Source organism: Hipposideros armiger, unplaced genomic scaffold (assembly GCF_001890085.2).
Source record: "Hipposideros armiger isolate ML-2016 unplaced genomic scaffold, ASM189008v1 scaffold_27, whole genome shotgun sequence".
In the NCBI taxonomy this organism is placed as follows: Eukaryota; Metazoa; Chordata; class Mammalia; order Chiroptera; family Hipposideridae; genus Hipposideros; species Hipposideros armiger.
The window spans coordinates 572,678-594,297 of NW_017731377.1; the positions used below are offsets into that span (position 1 = coordinate 572,678).

Genomic DNA, 21,620 nt, shown 5'->3' on the forward strand with positions numbered 1-21,620 from the left:
GCAGGATGGCTCAGCTAAAAAAAAAAAAAAAAAAAAAAAGAATATCCTTGGTCTTGGGGGAAAAAATAAATATTTATGGGTAAATTGCAACTTACTAACAGTTCAGGAAGAAAAATTGTGCATGCTTCTGTGTGTGTGTGCGCGTGTGTGTCTATGTAGAAAGAGACAGTGAGACAGAGAGAGAGACAGAGAGAGAGAGAGAGAGAGATGAAGAGAAAAAAAGGGGTAAAGGAGATAAGGCAAATGTAATATGCTAGAATTTGGGGAGTCTGGGAGAAGGATATAAAGGAAATTTTTACTATTATTGTAACTTTTCTGAAAGACTGAAATTATGTCAAAATTAAAAATTAAAAATAAAGAGCATGAATTGCTGAACAAGAAGTCTGAACTAAGTTCCTGTCCATGTTAATGAGATAAAGGAAAAGTAAACTGAAATATTCTAGTAGTTTTGTTATTCTCACCCAAATAAGATGGTTGATTAGTACAGAAACTAGTCACCTTGAAGATACCTGATTCAGGTATAACCACCAACCCAACTTTAGAGGTGCTGTGATTTCATAATTTACAGAACATCTATCTTAAGATAGATGCTATTAAAAATATAAATGGACTTAATGAGCCCAGTGCAGGTATTTTGTGGGCCCATAAATCACATGGTCTTGAATTTGACACTGGAAATACAATAAGGCTTTTTCATTATTCCACTATGAGAAAGCATAAAAGAATAAAATTGAACAGACTTTAGTCTGAGATACTAATCTTAAAAGGAAAGGTAAAAAAATTTCTATTGAGATATTCTTCCCATTTTTTAAAAAAGTTTTTATGCAGTAACATCAGTTGGTTGAAAAGCTTGGCTAGCTATACGAAGTCATTTCCTGATGATTCTGTATGTTCAAGGTATTGGAATATGTAGTTCTACTATTTTACTGGAAAAGTTATAATGTTTCCATTAACTTTGCAATTTTAAAAGATTTGTTGCACAAGCACAGTTTTATTAGGCTTGGAGGTTAAATATTTTTCCAAAAGGAAGCAGTTATGATGTTATTATAATGGAAGCCAAATATGATCCATAAATTTGCAGAAATACTCTATCTATTAAGGACACCTGTGTACGTATGACTAGTTCTCAAAGAATTTAGAATAGCTTTAAGGAGAATAAAGCATCTCGCATAAAATACATTTAATACCTATCTACCCTGCCTGAAATTTTTATCCCATTTTGGGCACATGTAGATACTTATGTTGTGGAGGACTTTCCTGAGTGGAGAAGCTACAAAGAGATGCTCAAGTTATGACAGAGGGAGCAGAACAGACAGAGGACTGAAAATGCTATTAGGGGCCTAAAATGATTTTTCAGGCTAGTTTGAATTTTTTTCTAGTAATTTTAATAATATGGGTAAGACCAACCAAATCTAGAGAAGCAGAGAAATAGCCTATGGTACACTGTGGAAGTTTAAACTACTGAGAAAAATGAGAGGTGACAATGTGATGGAGTAGGAGGGGTGGGGATGGGGGAGGTCTGTGAGTTACAACTTCTCTGGGCCTCAATGTTCTCACCTCTAAAGAGCGAAAACTACCCTATTCAATCCCACACAAACAATGTGGAGCTAGTTTCACTTAAATCTCCACTTTAATAAGCAAGCAGAGTAGCAATAGAATAGTGTGCTATGAGTAAGCCAAAAAATACCATTCATTTACTCAACAAGCATTTACTGAGTAACTATTATGAGCCAGGCACTATGCTAAGGACACAAGGAGAGCCTGTCTCTGCCCTCAAGGGGCTTACGCTTACACTCTATCTAGTTCAAGCAGGCAGCGTTTAATGCCATATGGTAAGTGCAATGTCACAGGTACACAAAGGGTGTTAAGAGGGTCCCGAAGAGGTATACCTAAGCAATCTCTGGGTCAGAGCTAGGTCGGAAAAAGGCATTTGGAAAACATAAGCCAGAGCTGTCCTTAAGGGTGCAGCAGTTAACTGGGGGTTGTTTCTACCAAAGGGAACAACATAAGCAGAGAAACGAATTCTACACAACAGCATTTCCTGGGAACTAAGAGCACCTTTTCCTTGACTGCCAAAGACAAATCAGAAACATTACATGTCACTTTTCAAGATCCGGGCATCAATTCTGCCCAGTGAGTATAGCCATTCTAGGGTCTTTTAATTGCGTTCTGTTGCATCCCAGCCCCTACAACCCTTTCCTAGAAGAGTGAGGCGCATTTCCCGTAAAGCATAGTGGTTGGCAAGTGTCTCTTTTCTTTCTGAAAGTGGATAATTTACTAGGGCAGAGCCAGAATAAAGGCCATGGCGGGGGACCTAGAAATGGGGGTGTGAAGAAGCCCACAAACTGCCCGACTCCAGGTAATGACGGAAGGTCTTTCGGACTGAGAAAAGAGAACTACTCCCGGATACAAAGAACGCAGTGGGGACGGTCTCTCCACGCCGTTCAGGCCCTGATCAGGAGGCACTGGGAGACAAGAACGAACACGGCAGGGGTGCCGAGAGGGCTCGGGAAGAGACGCCCACGGCCGAGGAGGCGCTTTAGAACAAGGTCCAGGCTCCGCGGCAGCCTGGGGGGGTGGGAGGGAGAAGAGGGGGGTCCCGGCTTCGGAGACACGCTAACAAGAAGGGACACCGAAGATCGCGGCGCCCACTCACCGCTGCTGCTAGTGAAGTAGAACACCATGATGCCCGCAGGCAGCGACTCCAGCGCGGAGTAGCGGAACCCAACTCTCTAAGTTCAGGATACTAGAAGCGCAGAGGCCGCCGGTTCCCCGGAACTCCTCCATGCACTTCCGGTGGACGTGGGGTCGCGTCATAACGTCGGCCCGTCAGCGCCATCTTTAATCCTGGCGAGGAGAGTGTTGGCGGGCTAGGGTGTTTTCAGGGCTAGGAGGATGGTGCCAAGGCAACTGGTTGGAAGACATAGCCGGAAATCCATCTTTTTAAGACAAAAATGCCATTGGCTGACTTTATTTTCAGAATTCCCACCCATTTGGCGGTCAAGTCTTGCGGCTTATCTATTGATTGGTTTTATCTGCTTCCCCTGAGAGAAGAAACAGTTTGCGTTTTTTACAGCTAGGTGTTCACTGCTTCAATCGCAGTGCTTGAAACTTCGTAAGAGTTTATTAAATTTTGAATGAACCCAAATTCCTCCGCTATTTTCATTCTGGCTTCACCTCTTGTAAGGCACACGCTTGGGTACATTCTGTGCTTCACTTACCTCATCTGCAAAATTAAGATGAATAGAGCAGCTAATTCATAGATTATTTTACTAGGGCTAAGTAAATAGGTATAAAGGATTTAGACCCAGCGGTTCTCAACCTGTGGGTCGCAACCCCTTTGGGGGTCGAACAACCCTTTCATAGGGGTTGCCTAAGACCATCGGAAAACAAAAACTTACATTGCGATTCATAACAGTAGCAAAATTACAGTTATAGAGTCGCAACGAAAATAATTTTTATGGTTGGGGGTCACCACAACATGAGGAACTGTATTAAGGGGTCATGGCATTAGGAAGGTTGAGAACCGCTGATTTAGAGACTAGCACTCAACTCAAGTGAGTTGTTAGTGATATTCCCCATAGGCAATATGCCTCTTGCATTTGGACTCAGGCTGTTCTACCTTTTTTTTTTTTTTATATAAAGATTTTTATTGGGGAATTGGGGGAAGGGGAACAGACAAGTTGCTGTTGTTTTTGGTCTTCAGTCTAGTTGTGGAGGACGTTGCTTCACTGGCCCAAGTTGGCACCATCATTGTACTCTTCCGGGTGAGGCAGCTGAGTCGCCAGCTTCTGGACGGCTACTCACTGCAGCTGCTGGCCGCTCACGCTGGCTATTGGCTACACACGGTAGCCCATGGCAACCCACTGCCACAGGGGCTGCAGCCTACGGGGTCGCCGGCAACTCATGACAGCCCAGGTCCAGGTTGAGCTGTTATTCAGCATCTTAGCTGTGGAGGGCAGTGTCACTGGCCCTCATATGTGGGATCCGAACCGGGGCCCTCTGGCATCCCAAACCAGTTCTTAACCATCGGGCCACTCGGTCGACCCCAGGCTGTTCTTTAAATCTAAGATCTGCCATTTGTTACCTGTGAGATTGGGCAAATTCCAAACCTGTGTATCTCAGAGATTTTCCGCTATAAAATAATAACCTTACTCCTGTAAAGCTCACACTGCACTTAGCTTTGATCTATTTCTCTTAGTTCATTCTGAACTAATTTATTTAAAACTAAAAATGTGCTGGAGACGGTACCAGGAGCTGGTAACACAAAGATAGTAACAGTAGGTAACAACCAATGAGTGTTTTGAGAACCTTGTGGCTCCCCTATGCAAGAACCTAGCTATACCCTATAAATAGTAATTGTTTTCAGGCCCTCAGTTTTATTCTCTGCAAAACGGAAATGATAATACTTATAGATTGTGGTGAGAAGTTAATGAAATAAAACACGTAAAGCATGTAAGAAAGCCTGGTACATAACAGATATTAGTGCCATGATTTAATTTTTTTAACTTGAAAATTTAAAAATAATTAGCTAGAAACCTAACCTATAAAAAAGTTTAACGCTAAAACTTCAAATGTGAAATATAACTGCCTCGAGAATCTCAGAGAGGCTACTTTACAAAAATATCTTACACCAAGTGACCCCGGAGTGTACAAGGGGGAGCCTTTATTCTTCCCAAAACTACAATTCCCAGAATGCAACTAAATGCACCTAAACTAGGGCGCTGCCGCAAGGGATTATGGAAGACATGGTTTCTCCAAGACAGCTTTTTGCCTCCCAAGGGCGGGAGAATCTTGGAGACCCTCCTCCGGAGTGGGTGGGGCAAAGAACAGAGTGTGACCAATCACAGAGGGAGCTTCTGGAAGCGCTGAGAAACGACGAATCAGAAGGCAGCGGCTTCAGCCTTGACTGGCGCGCGATAATTTGAATACAGTGGCGGAGCAACTGCCTGGGCAGAGAAGGGGCTGCTGGCTCTGAGGTGCAGGTAATTACTGCAGAGGGCCGAGGCGTCCGGTGGGAGACCAAGGATAACGGGAGATTCAATAGACCGTAGAGGTGAATGTCAAGGAAAAAAAGCTTTTGCTCTGGGCTTGGCGCGTCGGCCGCGTGAGACCGAAACCACCAACCTGTTCTACGCACTTTCAGGTCACAGGGTCTCCATCTTCGCTCGGAGTTTTGTCTTTTTGCCCTGAAAGGCATACCTTTCCTCGTTCATACTTAGAAGGAAGGGTCTTCTTTAAGCTGCAGCTCGACATTAATTCCCAGAGACGCTGGTCTTTCCGTTTGTTTAACTTTAAAAGCACGCTTGTGTAACTTTTTAAAATATACCTTAAAAGGGAAGGGAAAGCTTTTACTGAGCAACATACCATCTGCCCGAGAGTTAAGGTGCATGATTGTATATTTCCAGCAGCCTTAGGAGTTAAGGGTATTTTATAAGGGAAACAAGCGGCTTAGTCAGGCTCCTCGGCTAGTAAAATGGGAGAGGATTATGCTTCACCTGTTTTCTTCCTGGACTCTGGACTCTGATGAAAAAGTTAGAAACACTCTCTTGTCTGCCTTCATTGGACATACAGGCTCATGAGAAACAGTTAAACCAACAAGAAAATGTGTTAATTGGAATATTAGGAAGCGTAGGGTGGAATGGAAGCATAGGGTAGCATCTAACAGTGGGAAGGATGGGTGAGTGCAATGGTAAGAAAGGAGTCCCAGAAGATAAGAGTGTTTAAACTTGGTATGAATTAATCAGATAAGAGTGTTTAAACTTGGTATGAATTAATCAGGCTAATTAAAGGGGAAAGTGTGCCCTGCAGTGGGGTAAAATATACTGCCTCCTTGGTAGGACCACTTTCCAGCTTCAAACATAAGTACTGTCCCTGCTTTTATTTCTCGTTCTTAATTGCTACTGTGATGTACGGTTTTTCCCTTTTTTACCTTCATAGTTTAAATTTTTGTTAAAGTGATTTGCTTTTAAAAAAACAAACAAAAAGAAGCAACCATTTTTGAGTCTTTAATGGACCGCCGCCACCTATCTGAAAACTTTTTCTGACTTTTAAAGCGTAATTTTGATATAGTGATTTTTTAAAATATATACTTGGATGAATTTGGCTATTATAGTTGTCCTGTTGCTTTTAGGAGTTCAATTAAGAAGATGTCAACTTTTACACCAAGGAAAAGGAAGCAGGATTCTTTGAACTGTGACAAGTAAGTCTTATCCTATGGAGAGAAACTTAAAAAAGAAAAATTTACCTTTTTACCTTCTCTATTCTATCTCTTAAAATTTCCATTCTTTCACTCGCTTACTCCTCGTGGCTATAGTAATATTTTATATTCTAATTATAGTCTGGAAATACTCTAAGTTTTCATAATTAATTATTTAATGGTTTTGGAGAGAATCAAAGAAAGCTATTTTCTATGGGTTTGAAATGTATGTCAAATCTTTTATTACTTGGCTGCTCCTTTCTGTCCGCTTACATAATGTTTGACATAGTGTTTTGCATACAGCGGATGCTCATCTATAAGCAATCCTAGAAAGTCTGTGTACTCAGTACTTACTACATGTCATACCAGATATAAATTACTCCCCACAGAACAGGCCCTAATTACATAGAATTAATCATTTTAGGGGGCTTGTAGCCACTGGAGCAAAATACATGGGCTATAATTTGTATATGCCCAGGACTTAGAAATAGGTTTTAAAATATATATACACACACACACACACACACACACACACACACATCCATATACTACATGTATATCAAAGCTTCTTTGTAAACAGTGTTTTCACAAACAGTATCTTACTTTTGAAAAATATCTGAATGCTTGTTTAGTAAACAACAGTATTTGAGAATCCTAATGTTAAACTAATAGATAATATGTATGGTTGGATGTTAGGTGGAGAGGGATGTATTGTTTTTAATACGATCTAAATTGTTTTTTATTTAGCAGTAGATTGATATAAAAATTGAAGTAAAATAACAATACTTATCAACAGACTTTGTTTCTTTTCATAGCCTGTTATCAGACATTCCATCAAAGAAATTAATTTTGGACTTTACTGGAAATATATCTTCATCACCTAATCAAAAACACATTTGCCAAAGCAATGATAAAAATGAAGACAAGGTGTATTGCCCTCAACAAGGCCATTTCATTTCAAGTCCACTCAAAACAACTAAAAAGAATAGATTACCATCTGCAAATCAAGGTTCGCCTTTTAAATCTGCTGTGTCTACTATATCTTTTTACAACAAAAATAAGTGTTACCTCAATCCATTGGAGAGAAAGATGATAAAAGAGAGTAGATCCATTTGTCTAAAAACTAATAATGAAGATAAGCCTTTTCCCAGTATGACCAAAAAATTGCAGGGAAAACCAGTCCACTCCAAGAAGATGAACAAAAAACCACAGAAGAATTTAACTAAGTGTCGACCAAATTATAAGTGCATCAAGCCTGTATCAAAGAATTCTAAAGATTGCAAGCAAAATCGAGTTGTCTATAAACCAGTTGTAGAGCAAGAGAACAATTGGTATTCAGCTGAAAATAATCTGAATGCTCCTCGAGTTCTAAGCCAAAAAGTCAAACCACAAGTAACACTCCAGGGTGGAGCAGCATTTTTTGTTAGTAGGAAAAAACCGCCTCTTAAAAAGTTGTCTCTGGAAAATAAGCCATTACTGGGACTCACCCAAAAGAATAAATCAGAAATGATTGAAGACTCTAATGTAGAGACTGTCATTGAAGGAAGAACTTTTGAGACAATGCAAGTCTCAAAGTGCATGTTACTGGAAAAGAAACTGAACCTTGAGCTGCTGGGTACAAGAAGTAAAAATGAAGAGAAAGTAATAAAGGTAAACAAAACTAAATATGTCACTTTTAAAACTAAGTTGGCTATATGGCTATATAACAAAACCTCAATATGATATATATATATATATATATATATATTTATGGAACATAGTTGAACGAAGTTTTATTTTCTTTGCAGCCTGGAGGACTGCTTTTATGAAAGCAATAGTATAGTTAAACCACTATAAAGAATTTAGAGGCAGGGTGGAAACATGGGACTTTTCTCCCCTTCTTGGCTTAAGGAAGACATTTTCTTGTCATTCAGGAATACATTTTATTAAATGTATGACTGAAGTCCAGAGAAGTTTAACAACTTTTATTTGGTACTCACTGTTTTTAGAAAGTAGAAATAACAAAATTCAGGTAGTAGATTTCCAGAGTATGAGCATATTGGGTTTTTTGTTTGTTTGTTTCAACTTATTTAAATTACTAGGTTATTCTAGAAAACTTAGAGAATACAGAAAGTATAAAAATTTATTTTCTGTAAACCCACTACTTGGAGAAGATCACTGTTAACATATAGTTGGGGTTTTGTTTATTTTATGTAGTATGTTTTCATGATTGCCATTCTGTGCTTTTTTATCTTGCTTATAAATTTAACACAGCTAACGTAGACTAGTGCTGTCTAAACGAAATAGAATACCAACCATACATAATTTAAAATTTTCTAGTGGTCACATTGAAAAAAAATTTTTTTAAGTTTAACCCAATATATTTTTAATTGTTACCATTTTAATGTCCTCAGGATAAAAAGTTATTTTACATTTTTTTATGCTAAGTTCATCAAATCCACGTTTATTTTCACTTGCAGTATATCTCAATTGGGACTAGCCAATTCTTGCAAATTCTCATTAGCTGCTTGTGACTCCTGGCTACCATAACAAGCAATATAGGTCTGCATACACCTTCTATTGACAATCTATCAGTAATCTCATCAGAGAAAGGTTTTTTGTTTGTTTGTTTTGTTTTTTAAGGTAACTAGGAACAGAAAGCAATTGAGGCAAGAGGCTTTAAGAAAGGCTGCCTTCCAGTTTGGGGCTTCCATGTCTGTGGTATCTTATTTATACTCATCACAATCTTTGCACCTGGAGAAATGATAGGTTTTCACACAGTGCCCAGTACACCCTGCAACTTGCATATTGAGCAATTCCAGCTCTTTATAGTCTTTTCTCTCCTCACCCACCTCCTCTCATTATTGTTTCCTTCATTGCTTCCTCTCAAATTGAATCCCAGGTGCATACCTCTTGTATTCACCCAAATTTCAAGTCTCTATGGCAAAGATTATAAACTGGTGGCCAGTGAACCAAATCCAGCCCATGAAGAAATATGCTTGGCCTGTATAATGTTTAAATTTTTTTGAGCCAGCATTTTTTTTTTTTTAATGTAAGATAACAGATTTCTGGTGTTTCATGAAAAATTGAGGTCTGGCAAAGCTAAGCCCTCATTCCTGCATGGTAGTTATCTCTGGGGACAGTATCAGGCTACCATTTGACAGGTATGGGCTCTTCATTTCCCTCCACTAAATCATCATATGTGAATGTATTTAGATCAGCTTTGCTATTCATTTTATTATGTTGCCATTAATTTTAGTTTTGCTATTAATTTTAGTTTTGCTATTAATTTTACTTACCTGCTGCCCTTATAGGCATTTAAGTTGGCAATCCCCACTGTCAGTGTTTCTTCCTGTTTGTCAAGTATTGCCAAGTATATTGTTAAATGGAACATATTCTTGCTGGCTAAGCCATGACATTCTAATTCTACTAATTTATATTGTTTCTGCCCAAAATAACTTGGGGGTTTGAGTTACACGGGTACATAAATTTATCAAAATTCATCAAACCATATACTTTATATTGGGTTGTCGGAAAAGTCATGATGCATTTTTGCAATGAAAAACATAGAAAAAATACGTCGTGACTTTTCCGACAACCCAGTATCTTTGCACTTCTTTATTATAAATGTACGTCAGTTTTTTTAAAAATTGGGGTACAACTCAAGCTAAAACTAATTCTCAACCCGCAAAACAAAGAGTGTGTATTGTGGGGGTGGTCTGCAATTCCATCCAGCCATCTCCTGATTAGTATTCTCCATTATCTATTTGGTAGTGAAGATACAGCCTTGATACAGTAACGTGACGAATTCTCTGCAACACTCTTTACTGCCTTATTTTCTAAGCTCCATTTTAAGGGTCAGGGTATTGGGTTCTGTCTATTTTTCAGTAGTCTGAGAAGCTGGGCTTTTGTGCACTTTAAATTTGTGGAACTAGGCTCTTCTCTCAAGATTTTTTAAATATCCACTAGTAGAATTCATCTCTACTAGCTAAAGGTGAATCCTGTTTTCATTATTGGGCACATAACCTTTCCCCAGTTCATCATGGAGCCCTGAGAAATGACAAACTGATGGGTTGTCTCATCTCTACTGAGATATTATGGTCTTAAATAGGAGTTCTACTTTAATCAAAAGTTTTTTTTTCCTTTTCCCTCAAGCTATGTATTTTCTAAGTCCCACTGAATGAGTAGTGCTAATGAAATTTGTTAGAATTTTTTCTACTTTGCTTTTTTCACTTTCCAGCTACTGCCCAAAAAGTGGGAGTTAGAAGCCTCTCCAGCTACTCCAGAATGTTCTTTTTCTTTCCTTGACTGCCTGTTTTTAAAGCTTATGACAAAAGATTGTCTCTCTCTGGTTTGGTGGCTACTGGGGAAATTTTTTCCATTTTCACTAATTTTTTTTTTCAACTTATTATTATAGAAGGGATGTTCTATAATCTCCAGTCTACCATCTTTATCAGGAATTATAATACGTTTTTGTTAGGATGACAAATTACAGACTTAAATATGCACACCCTGTCTTTTAAAAAGTTTTTATACACTTAGTAAATATAGAGGAAATTTTTCTTAAAATAGGTTGGAAATTGAAGATTTAAAATCACATTATAAAATGTAATTCATAATCTAGATATTTTGTTTTAGAAACAGATCTATTAGAATGCATTCACTAAATAGAAAATGAATAAGAATCACAGATTTTCTTTAATTTTACCTATTCGTTATATTCAGGATTCATCAAGTGGAGTAGTTTCTTCAAGGGAACATAAGCCTGATGAAAATAAATATTTTTCTTCGGAAGACTCTCAAAGTGAGAACAAGGCAGGTAAGTAAGAGAAAATGTCTTTCTCAAAATGAGTTCATTTATTTATAATAATGCTTCATTACATGTGTCAATATAAAATTATATACAATAATATTTTGGGGTTTTTTTATATTAGGTATATGTGTATACCTAATGTATATGTTTGTATCTTTGTGTTTATCTTGACACTGTTTTCTATGGTAAACAATGAAGTGCATTTCGAAAAGGGGGAGACAAGGAGACCTTAGACTGGAACTTAAGACAAAATACTGACACTTAATTGGTCTATGGATGTGGCCAAGTTACTTAAGCTCCCTAGAGCTGGGTGTTCTTATCATACCTACCCTACCTTTTACCCAAAATAATAGGAAGGACTAAAAACAATTTATGTTATATATTTCAGATCAAAACCCAATTCTAAGCAGAATTTACTAAGCCATAGAAAGGACACTGAACTGGGCATAGGAACCTTGGCATTTTATCTAGGTATGCCACTAAAAAACTGTGAGATCTAGGGATGAGATCACTAAAGTAAGGAGCTAGTCTTAATTTTTAAATTCTTCTGAGTTCTGAAATTCTATTACTAACTTATGGTGTCATTATTCAATTAAACAATATTTATTAAACTGTGACTACATAAAGAGGTTAATTAAGTATACTTACCAACCAGATTCTTGGTAACTTTACCTTGTTGGTTATATCTTTAAATGTGGAAATAAATTAAAATTCTGCAAGTAGAGTACTGACTATAGTGAGAAACTGTAGCTTGTAGGAAGAAAACAAAAGAAGAAAACTAAAAGCATAATCTGGAACGATAGCCCTTAGGAGGATCTAGATAGATAGATAGATAATATACGTGTGAATATATATATATATATATATATATATATATGTATATGTATAAAATGATTGTTTGTAATGATAATAACTAGTGTTTACTGGGTGCTAAAAATGTACCAGGCAGGGCTAAGTAGTCAGTATGCCATTATGTTTTCCATGGATTGTGCTATCACTGATATATTAAAACATGTAACAAAAATAATGGCCTTCTATTGTAGTTATAAAATTTTCTTTTAAAATTAATTTATTTCAGTATATTGTCAAATCTATTTAAAGAAAAACATTTGGTGAATAAAAAAACAATACAGATGGTATAAGGATATGGCAAAATTCATGGAGGTAGTATACAAATGGTAAAAGTTTATTACTTCATAACTACAGATAATCATTTAATTCTCACAACCACCATAAGAAGTAGGTTTGTATGTCCATTTTATAGATGAGGAAACAGACTTAGGTTAAGTAACTTACCCATAAGCAGATCAGACTCTCACTTATCTTGGTCTTGTTTCTAGAGAATGAACTCTGTTATCTTTTTGGATAAAATGGATAAAATGTCCATTTATCTATTACCTCCATTACTTTTGCCTCTTGGTCAAAAATTAGTTGACTATATGTGCATGAGTCTGTTTCTGGGCTCTCTATTTTGTTCCTTGATCAATTTGTCAATCTTTTTGCCAATACCATACTGTCTTGATCACTGTTAAGTCTTGAAGTCAAGTAATATGAGTACTTTGCTCTTAGTCTTTAAAATCTTAAGATACAAAGCGTTGAGTTTATTTTGTTATACAAATTATTGTCATTTTTTCCCCCTACCAGTTTCTCCTAAGTCCATTGTGTATCCCATCTTCAGTGCATCTTCAGTCAATACAAAAAGGTAGGAATTGCTCTTACTTTAATGTTCAATGATTATTTAATTATGAGTTCCATGGGTCTCTTTCTTTCTTATACTATTTAATTCGTAGAGCATTTTTTTTCTTCCCTGCTAAGGGGATATTAAGAATAGGAGATGAAATCAGACCCTCTCATGGAAACTGCATAGCAACCCAAGTTGAGAGAAGAGAAAAAGGTCTTTATGGGCTTCAGTAATAATAATTGCTAACATTTTTATACAGAACCTGGCCCATAATAAGTAGTTTAAATCCATTATCTCACTTAATCCTCACAACAACCAAGAAGGTAGGTTCAATTCAGATGTTATATACATATCAATTTTCTTTTCATTGTGATTCCTCAAGCATTTCAAATCAATTCAGTTTTTAGCTGAGGAAACTTAGTAATTCAGCCACAGTTGCTTAGCTATTAGGTGACAGAGCCAGGACTAGAATCCATATCTGAATCAAAGCCCATTAAGCTATATTGCTTTCTTTGGGTGACAATATATTTGTAATAGTTAATGTTAAAGAGCATTTACAACCTTATGTAGGTACTGTTATTACCCCCATTTTATAGATGAGGAAACTCTGGCCACAGGAGTAAGTAACGTGCAGCACTTAAAGGTGTTATAAATCCCAGCTGAAGCTGCCACTATCCTGGTCAAGCTAATAGTGGACGGGGGAGGCATGGGCGGATGTGAGCATGATAGGTGGGAAGCCCTGAAAAAGGTTTCTCATAGTCTGAGCATCTTCCTAAGCAGCTTTGGTTCTTCTCTTCCCATTGGATGATAAATAACAAGAGATACTGAGCAAGGAGCTTCCTAGCTAAGTTCTCCTACTCTTAGGACTCCTCCCCTTAAATCACCTCCGAGAGTGGGTTGGGTGGGCAACTTTCCCCCTTCAAAGGCCATATTCCTATTTTTTTTTTTCACATTTCTCTTTTCTCATCTATGTCTTCTTTCATGACTGTATATTAAAGGTTGAAATCTACCACAGTTAGCTGATAAAAGTGTGTAAACTAATTTAATCTAGCATAAGGAGATATTAGAATACTATTGGTTGAGTCATTTGAAATTGCTTTTTATTTCGATTTCAATATGGACACAAAAGGCCAGATATCATGAATTTCTTGTGGTTTAATCTATTACTTTAGGTAGATTACAGAGTCTCTTCATTTTTTGTTTATTCCTTCATTTGGCAAACATTAATAGAGTGCTATGTGGTATTGAACTATACTGAGTCTTTAGAGATGTGAAGATAAATAACACATGGTCCTGCTATCAAGGGGAGGACAGGCATTTAAACAAATACATATGATAAAGTGCTAAAATTGCTAAGATAGAAGTAAAGAGACTGTGGCCATGCATGCCGGGATGAGAAGAGCTGATAGAAAGTACTAAAAATTGCCAGGTACGTACTCTGCAGATGTCATAATATATACATATTGGTTTTCTTTTCACTGTAATTCCTCGAACATTTAAAATTCCGAAATAATGTTTATCAACTTTTGTTTCAAGATCTCTAATTGAAGAAAAGTCTTCTGTGGGATCCATCCTACCTTCTAACTTCTTGAAACAGATCAATACACAGAAAAGTACTAACACCAGAGATCCAAATAAAGAAACAAAAGACCAGCTCATCATTGTGAGTAGATTTAAAACAAAGCACCTCCTGTACTTGGCTCTCACATACAGAACATGCAGCCTGGCATGTTTTCTTAGCATAGTCACCATGGGTTATAGATACTTTATTTTGTAAATGCCAACTTTGTTGGAGCAGCAGCATTTAAAGCTAGGCGAGTATATTTTCATACCAATAGTGTTGGGCAATGCTAGTCATTTAGTAGAATGCTGATGAATGAGTTGTGTTCAGATAAGGAAGATTATTGTTAATCAACAAAAAATATGAGAATCGCTACATTGTATTAGACCTGTGTTTGGCAAACTGGCTGTGGGCCAAATTTGGACCCTGGCCCGGGAGCTAAAGATAGTTTTTATATTTGAAAGGCTGGGGGGAAAAAAAGAGAAGAATATGTGATAAACCATGTGTGGTCTGCAAAGCCTAAAATATTTACTGTCTGGCTCTTTGCAGAAAAAGTTTGCCAGTTCCTGTATTAGACAGTTCAGAACCTGGTGTTTTCAGTAGCAGTAAGCAATGCCTTAGGAGGTAGAATAGAAGTTGTTAGGTCTTGATATTGAATATTCCTGACTTCCCTATAGTCATGAATTTATCTTTGCTTTTCCTTAACTTTTATTATGTATTATATTTATTCTTTTTATCAACTCATGAGGCAGAGGATTTTTATATTCCTAAACACTTATGGGAAAAAAAATACTATATAATGAATATAGAAGTCCTGAAATTTTTGCCCTGCCTCTGAAATAAGGCTCTTTTAGGTCTCTCATTTAAGAGCTTAATAAAGAAGTTCCCTTGTTCTTCCAGCTATAAGTTTTATGATTTAATCTTATTCCTTTTTAGAACTATGGGTCTAGCTAAAGAATCTTGATTTTTTTTACACTGTCCATTCCAAAATACAATTCCATTTCTTTCATTAATTTATTGCATTTTTAAGTCTCGCCTCTTTTATTTTGTTTGGGGGGAGGGGAAGAAGGATAGTAACCAGACTTTCATTTAGCATTTCACTTGTGTTAGGATAAAAAAAAAAAAATAGGAGGAATTTGAATGGATGGTTACATGAACTAAATGTAGAGCTATGTGTGATGTGTTTAGATGGCTTTTTCCCCCCCAATTCCAGGATGCGGGTCAGAAGCATTTTGGAGCCACCATGTGTAAGTCCTGTGGCATGATCTACACTGCTTCCAACCCTGAGGATGAACTGCAGCATGTTCAGCATCACCACAGATTTCTGGAGGGAGTCAAGTATGCAGTAAGTCAAAAAATAGTCTTTCAATTTGTTCTCAAGTAAAACTGCTTTAAAAGATACATTTCTTTTGCTTAAATATTGAAAGACCCATATATCCATAAATATTTCATGATCTGCAGTTTTGTTGTTCTTAATATTTGAGGCTGACGGTGTTTAAAAGTTAACTTTTTTTAAAAAATGCCATTTCAAATTGTCCTAATATAAGAGTTGTATTGTTCTAGGTTGAGTGAACACCCTGCGTTCTCACCCCTAGCTTTCTAAGCAGAGCTGAACAGTCAAAATACAAAATTCAAAGACTTGGAATCCCATCCTCTCCTCACTTTCCTTTATAGATTGCCTTAGAAAAAGAGCTTTTCTATGACTTCTCCAGTCTCGCTCTTTTCTGAAAGGAGAGGTCTCTTTATCAAGAACCTTTCCAGTCAAATATTGTTGGCCTTATCGTTATGATTATACCCACTATTCAAATGCATCCTTTTCCCTGTTTTTATTGCTGTAGTTCATTCCTTCGTCAGATTTTTAGGCTGCTTAATTAAAACTCTGCTTTCCCTTCTCCTCCCCCACTTTCCCGCTCCTAATGATTCTTTTTTTTTCTCTCTGTTCTCATGAAGAGCTCCTATTTGACTTTGCCCCATTTTGTAATAGATTATGTGCATGTATCCCAACAGAGCGTCAGCCCCTGGAGGACAGGCCCTTTGTTTTAGGTTTTAAGCATCTTTTATTTCCCTTCCCACATTACTTGGATTTGCATTCCTTTATTGGGATTTTATTCTATTCTGTTTCATTCCTTTTTCTTTTTGTCCTCTCCAGACCAAATTATTTAATGTTTTGGGGCTTTTTCCTCTACAAATTAAACTGTGTGTTTTTTTTTTTATTTCCTTTCCCCTTTGGCAGGGCTGGAAAAAAGAACGTGTAGTAGCCGAGTTTTGGGATGGCAAAATTGTGTTGATCCTGCCACATGATCCCAGCTATGCTCTCAGAAAGGTATAGAACATGAGCTTTTTAATCCTTGTTCTCCTGCTGCTCCTTCTCTTTCCCGTCTCTGAGAAACCACTTATGTTAAAGCGTGAAACACCTTTGCTGATAGGTAACCCACTTTAGTACACATGTAAGAATGACTTTCATAGTAGTTCACACAAACCTAAATTTAGAATTAAAAGACAAATAAATGAATGGCAGTGGAGATTAAAGAAAACAGATAAGATCTATAGTTTATCTTTTACCTTCATCTTCCACTTGTGAAGGATAAACTAAACTTTTCCATGTTGAGAGATGAATGGCCCCAGAGTCTATTATGTTGGTGCTACTTGTGTTTCTTGGGTTGAATGTTTAGCCCCAGTGAAGAAAGAATAAAGGTGAAACAAAATCCGTTTTGGCACTTCCTACTCCTTACCCCTTCCAGGAGCCTGAATTTCTTTTTGCTGAAAGTGATCTTTAAAATAGGCTCTTAAATCCCCATTTCCAAAGTGGCAGATACATGCATCAATAGGGAAACAATTTTGGAGGGGTGTGTAACTTTAGGAAATAGAGATAAAAGAGGCTAAAATGTAGCAATCATACGTTTTGTGCATATAAATATATATAGCTTCTATTGTAGTTTTTAAAACAAATTCACCTCTTTTGGTTTTTAACATCATTAGGTAGAAGATGTGCAAGAGCTTGTCGATTGTGAACTGGGCTTCCAGCAAGTTGTTCCTAGATGTCCAAACAAAACGAAAACTTTTCTCTTTATATCTGATGAAAAGAGAGTAGTTGGGTGTTTAATTGCAGAGCCCATCAAACAGGTATGGTATAAGTCTTTCAAATTATTGGCGTAATTTGCGAGCAAAATTAAGTAGTTGGAAGAAGTTTCAAAAAGTGTTTAAGACTACTACCATTAATGACATTTTTTTTCCTACTAAAACATCCTTGACTATATGAATGATTGAAGCCATTTATTTGTATTATTATTTAGTATTTTGCCATGTAGAAGTAGGATAAGTCAGTCAGTCTTATGTTCATATAGTCATTTCTATACCTGGATTAGAAAGTATAATGATTTTAAATAAGCAGATCTGTAGAGCCCAGTTCTTGAATGTGTGGCTTAGTGCCGATTAGTATAGTACTTGGCAAAATAGTCATCACTTGTTCCTTAATTAGAATCTACGTTAGGTACTAATTAGCGGTGTTCTAGAAAAGGAGGTGACAAACTACAGCCTGTGGGCCCAATGTGGCCCACTACCTATTTTTGTAAATAAAGTTTTATTGGAACATAGCCAATTATCATTCATTTCCATATCTGTGGCTGCTTTCGTGCTACAATAGCAGGGTTGATTGGTACAACAGAGTCCACATGGTCCAAAGAGCCTAAAATATTTACAATTTGCCCCCTTACAGAAAAAAAGTTGCCAACCCTTGTTCTAAAATAGAGAAATGTAGTTTTTGCATTGAAGGAGCTTACAGGGTAATTTTTAGCTAGAGAGAATTAGAGTTTAAATGTGTTCTTTTTACTCGACTATGTAATATTCTACACTTATGTCTCCTTTCTTTTAAAAATACTTATCTGTCTCAATACATCTTGAAATGACACTAGCATTAATTTATTCTGTACTTTTTGTGCTTTCCTTTTATCCCCTCATTTCCACCATCTTTATTTCTTTTCTTTTTTCCCTTTTTCATCATATATGTAAATACACATACACACACACACTGTCTCTTGTGTGTTTATCAGAAATTGGAGAAAAAAGCAACTGGTTTGTATTATTGGCAGTAAAAATGACAATTTGGCCTTTTCTTTCTTTGATTTTAAAGAAGTAAACTGTGTATGTAGTGATTATAGGGAAATATAGCCAAATAACTTGTACATATACTCTTCTGCTCATTCTGATTTCAAAAGCAAAGTTTTCTTGATGGCAGTTAAAATTTAGTTAAGGACACATCTATTAGAACAGCTACAATAAAAAATAGTGACAATTTTTTGCTGGCAGGGATGCAGGGAAACTAAATCTCTTATGCATTGTTGGAGGGAATGTAAAATGTTACAGCCACTCTGGGAGAAGTTTGGCAGTTTCTTAAAAATACTAGTCATGCATTTACCATGTAATCCAGCAGTCATACTCCTGGGCATTTATCCCAGAGAAATGAAAACTTATGTCTACACAATGTACCAATGGTACCTGAATGTTTATAGCAGCTTTATTTATAATAGCCAAAACCTGAAACAATGTAAGTGTCCTTCAGTAGGTGAATGATTAAACAAACTAGTACATCCATACAATGGAATATTACTTAGCAATGAAAAGGAACAAACTGTTGATATATGCAACAACTGGGACAGATGTCAGAGACATTGTGCTGATTGGAAAAAGCCAAGCTCAAAAGGTCACATGCTGTATGACTCCATTTATATAATACCCTCAAAATAACAGAATTATAGAGAACACACTGTGGTTGCCAGGGTTTAGGAATGGTGGAGGGGAAAAGGTGGTGGTGATTATAAAGAGGAAGATTTTTGTGATGATACAATAGCTCTGTTTTCAGTGTGGTGGTGCTTAAAGGAATATACAAGTATAATGAATTATGGAACTGTACGCACACATTATACCCATGTTAATTTATTGGTTTTGGTATTGTACTGTAGCTATGGAAGATATAAACCTTGGGGGAAACTGGGTGAAGGATATATGGGTCTTCTATGTACTATTTTTCATCTTCCTGTGAATCTACCATTATTTGAAAATAGAGGTTTGTTTTTAAACCTTAAATGCCTACCAAATTTCATACTTAACATGTAAAAGTCTTTAGTTGTTACCAATTCTTTTAGAATACCATATATACATTTTAGACTGGAGAGAATGGGAGAAGTTTATGTACTTTAGTAAAAGTCAGAGTCTGATTTTTTACAATTTTTTTAATCAATAAAAGAAGGAAGTTTTATAATGGTATGTAATACACTGGAATGTTGGCAATATCTCAATACTAGCATTTTTTTAAGCATTGTGTGACTAAATGAACAAGAATTCAAGAACTATCAAAGAATTTTTCTTCTTTTTTTTTTTTTTTAGCTGAGCCATCCTGCCACCTGTTGGCAGCTCAGCGGCAGCTCAGCTCAGGCCAGGAATTGAACCGGCAATCCTGTTGCTCAGAGCTCGCACTCTTGAGCGAGCTCTTAACCAACTGAGCCACTCGGCCGGCCCAAAGAATTTTTAACTTATTTGGTGAAGGTATAAGATTAATCTTAGATACTTAAGTTTTGTTTAAGGAATGGCTTTTAAAAAGAAATATGAACTTACCTGTATTGTTAACTCTAGATGTTTCTATATATTATTGCAGGCCTTCCGTGTCCTGTCTGAACCAACGGGCCCAGAATCCCCAAGCTCTAAAGAATGTCACAGGGCTTGGCAGTGTTCCAATGTACCAGAACCTGCAGTCTGTGGGATAAGTAGAATTTGGGTCTTCAGACTGAAGAGAAGAAAGCGCATTGCAAGACGACTGGTAGATACTCTCAGGTAAGAAATAAAATAAAATGGATTTAGACCCAGATTCGCTTTCCCAGAACCTTTCCCAGCTTATGAGCCAAAGAGAATGATGTTGGTAAGACACTTCTGTATGAATTTTCTCAAAGACAGGCAAAGGCAAGTGTTGGCCCTGGAGAAAAGATGCTAAGTATACTCAGTTTGGAGCACAACATTCCAAGTCTGAAACATTCTAACCCCATGCTTTTCAAACTACCTGTGGTGAAAGACTAGTTTAATTTGTTATAGACCAACACTTTAATAAAGGTGAATTGCTAGAAAATGAAATAGAAAAACAAAACAAAAAATGGAAAATACAAGCCCTAATTTTTATTAGATTCAACAGATGTAAAATTAACATTGAAATAAATATATTTAATGTAATTAAATATAAAAAAAACAATATAGGTTTAAAAAAAGAACTATAGAAATTGTACATGTTCATTGATAGTATGCGAGTAGGTAATTAATAAAGTTACTCGTGGGCCGGCCGAGTGGCGCGTTGGTTGGGAGCTGGCTTGGGACACCAGAGGACCCCAGTTCGGATCCCACATATGAGGGCCAGTGACGCTGCCACGTGTGGCCAGCGGCCAGCGTGAGTGGCCGGCAGCCGCCGAGAACAGCCGTCCAGAAGCCGGCGACTGATCTGCCTCACCCGGGAAAAACGCAATGGTGGTGCCGACTTGGGCCGGTGGGGAGGCATCCTCCACGGCTGGACTGGGGAACAGCAGCTTGTCTGTTCCCCTTCCCCCGATTCCCCAATAAAAATCTTAAAAAAAAAAAAGTTACTTGTAAGTGTAACTAAAGTGAATTAGTAAGTCAATCCACAGAATGGGAGAAAATATTTGCAAATCATTTCTCTAATAAGGATCTAGTATATCTAGCATATTATTATAAAATAACTCAGTACAATAAAAAGATAGATAACCCAATTTCAAGATGGGCACGGGATTTCAATAGACATTTCTTCCTAGAATACAAATGGCTGATAAACACGTGAAAATATGCTCAACATCATTAGCTGTCCAAACCAAATCACAAATCAAAACCACGATGAGATGGCACTCCATACCCACTAGCATGACTAAGAAAAGGGAAAATAACGTGTTGGTGAGGATGTGGAAGAAATTGGAACCCTTGAACGTTACTGATACGAATGTAAATGGTGTTGGCTATGGGGTATATATAGTTGGCAGTTTCTCAAAAATAAACTGTTACCATATGACCCAGCAATTGTACTCGTGGCTATACTCAAGTGAAAGCGTATGTCCACACAAAAACTGATATACAAAGGTTCATAACAGCATTATTCGTAATAGCCAAAACAGTACAAATAACCAAGTTTGTGATAAATGGATAAATACAATGTGGTATACCCATACAATTATTCAGCCACAAAAAGGAATGGAGTACTGACACACTACAATATGGATGAACCTGGAAAACTATGCCAGTCACAAAAGACCTCACATTGTATGATTCCATTTGTAGAAAATATCCAGAATAGGCAAATCCATAGATAGAAAGTAGGTTAGTAGTTTCAAGGGACTGAGGG

The 21,620-nt window shown here is 37.0% G+C and overlaps 2 protein-coding genes across 5 annotated transcripts in view; one reads left to right on the forward strand and one right to left on the reverse strand.

The window, feature by feature from the left end:
• Positions 1 to 2,780, reverse strand: part of CCDC25 (coiled-coil domain containing 25) — a 38,692-nt gene extending 35,912 nt beyond the window's left edge. For all 3 annotated transcript variants that reach the window (XM_019636170.1, XM_019636169.1, XM_019636168.1), the window contains exon 1: positions 2,657 to 2,780. In XM_019636170.1, coding sequence (XP_019491715.1) covers positions 2,657 to 2,684 — 28 coding nt within the window. In that variant the 5' untranslated portion in view covers positions 2,685 to 2,780. The remainder of the gene's footprint in view (positions 1 to 2,656) is intronic.
• A 2,130-nt stretch (positions 2,781 to 4,910) lies between these two features.
• The window catches only part of ESCO2 (establishment of sister chromatid cohesion N-acetyltransferase 2), a 24,800-nt gene continuing 8,090 nt past the window's right edge, over positions 4,911 to 21,620 (forward strand). The window contains exons 1-10 of one of the 2 annotated variants that reach the window (XM_019636131.1): positions 4,911 to 4,985; positions 6,134 to 6,202; positions 7,015 to 7,849; positions 10,904 to 10,997; positions 12,636 to 12,693; positions 14,209 to 14,335; positions 15,447 to 15,578; positions 16,467 to 16,556; positions 17,213 to 17,356; positions 19,884 to 20,059. In XM_019636131.1, the coding sequence (XP_019491676.1) occupies positions 6,150 to 6,202; positions 7,015 to 7,849; positions 10,904 to 10,997; positions 12,636 to 12,693; positions 14,209 to 14,335; positions 15,447 to 15,578; positions 16,467 to 16,556; positions 17,213 to 17,356; positions 19,884 to 20,059 (1,709 nt within the window). In that variant the 5' untranslated portion in view covers positions 4,911 to 4,985; positions 6,134 to 6,149. Of the gene's footprint in view, positions 5,057 to 6,133; positions 6,203 to 7,014; positions 7,850 to 10,903; positions 10,998 to 12,635; positions 12,694 to 14,208; positions 14,336 to 15,446; positions 15,579 to 16,466; positions 16,557 to 17,212; positions 17,357 to 19,883; positions 20,060 to 21,620 lie in introns of both variants that reach the window. The other variant, XM_019636132.1, reaches the window with a different exon arrangement.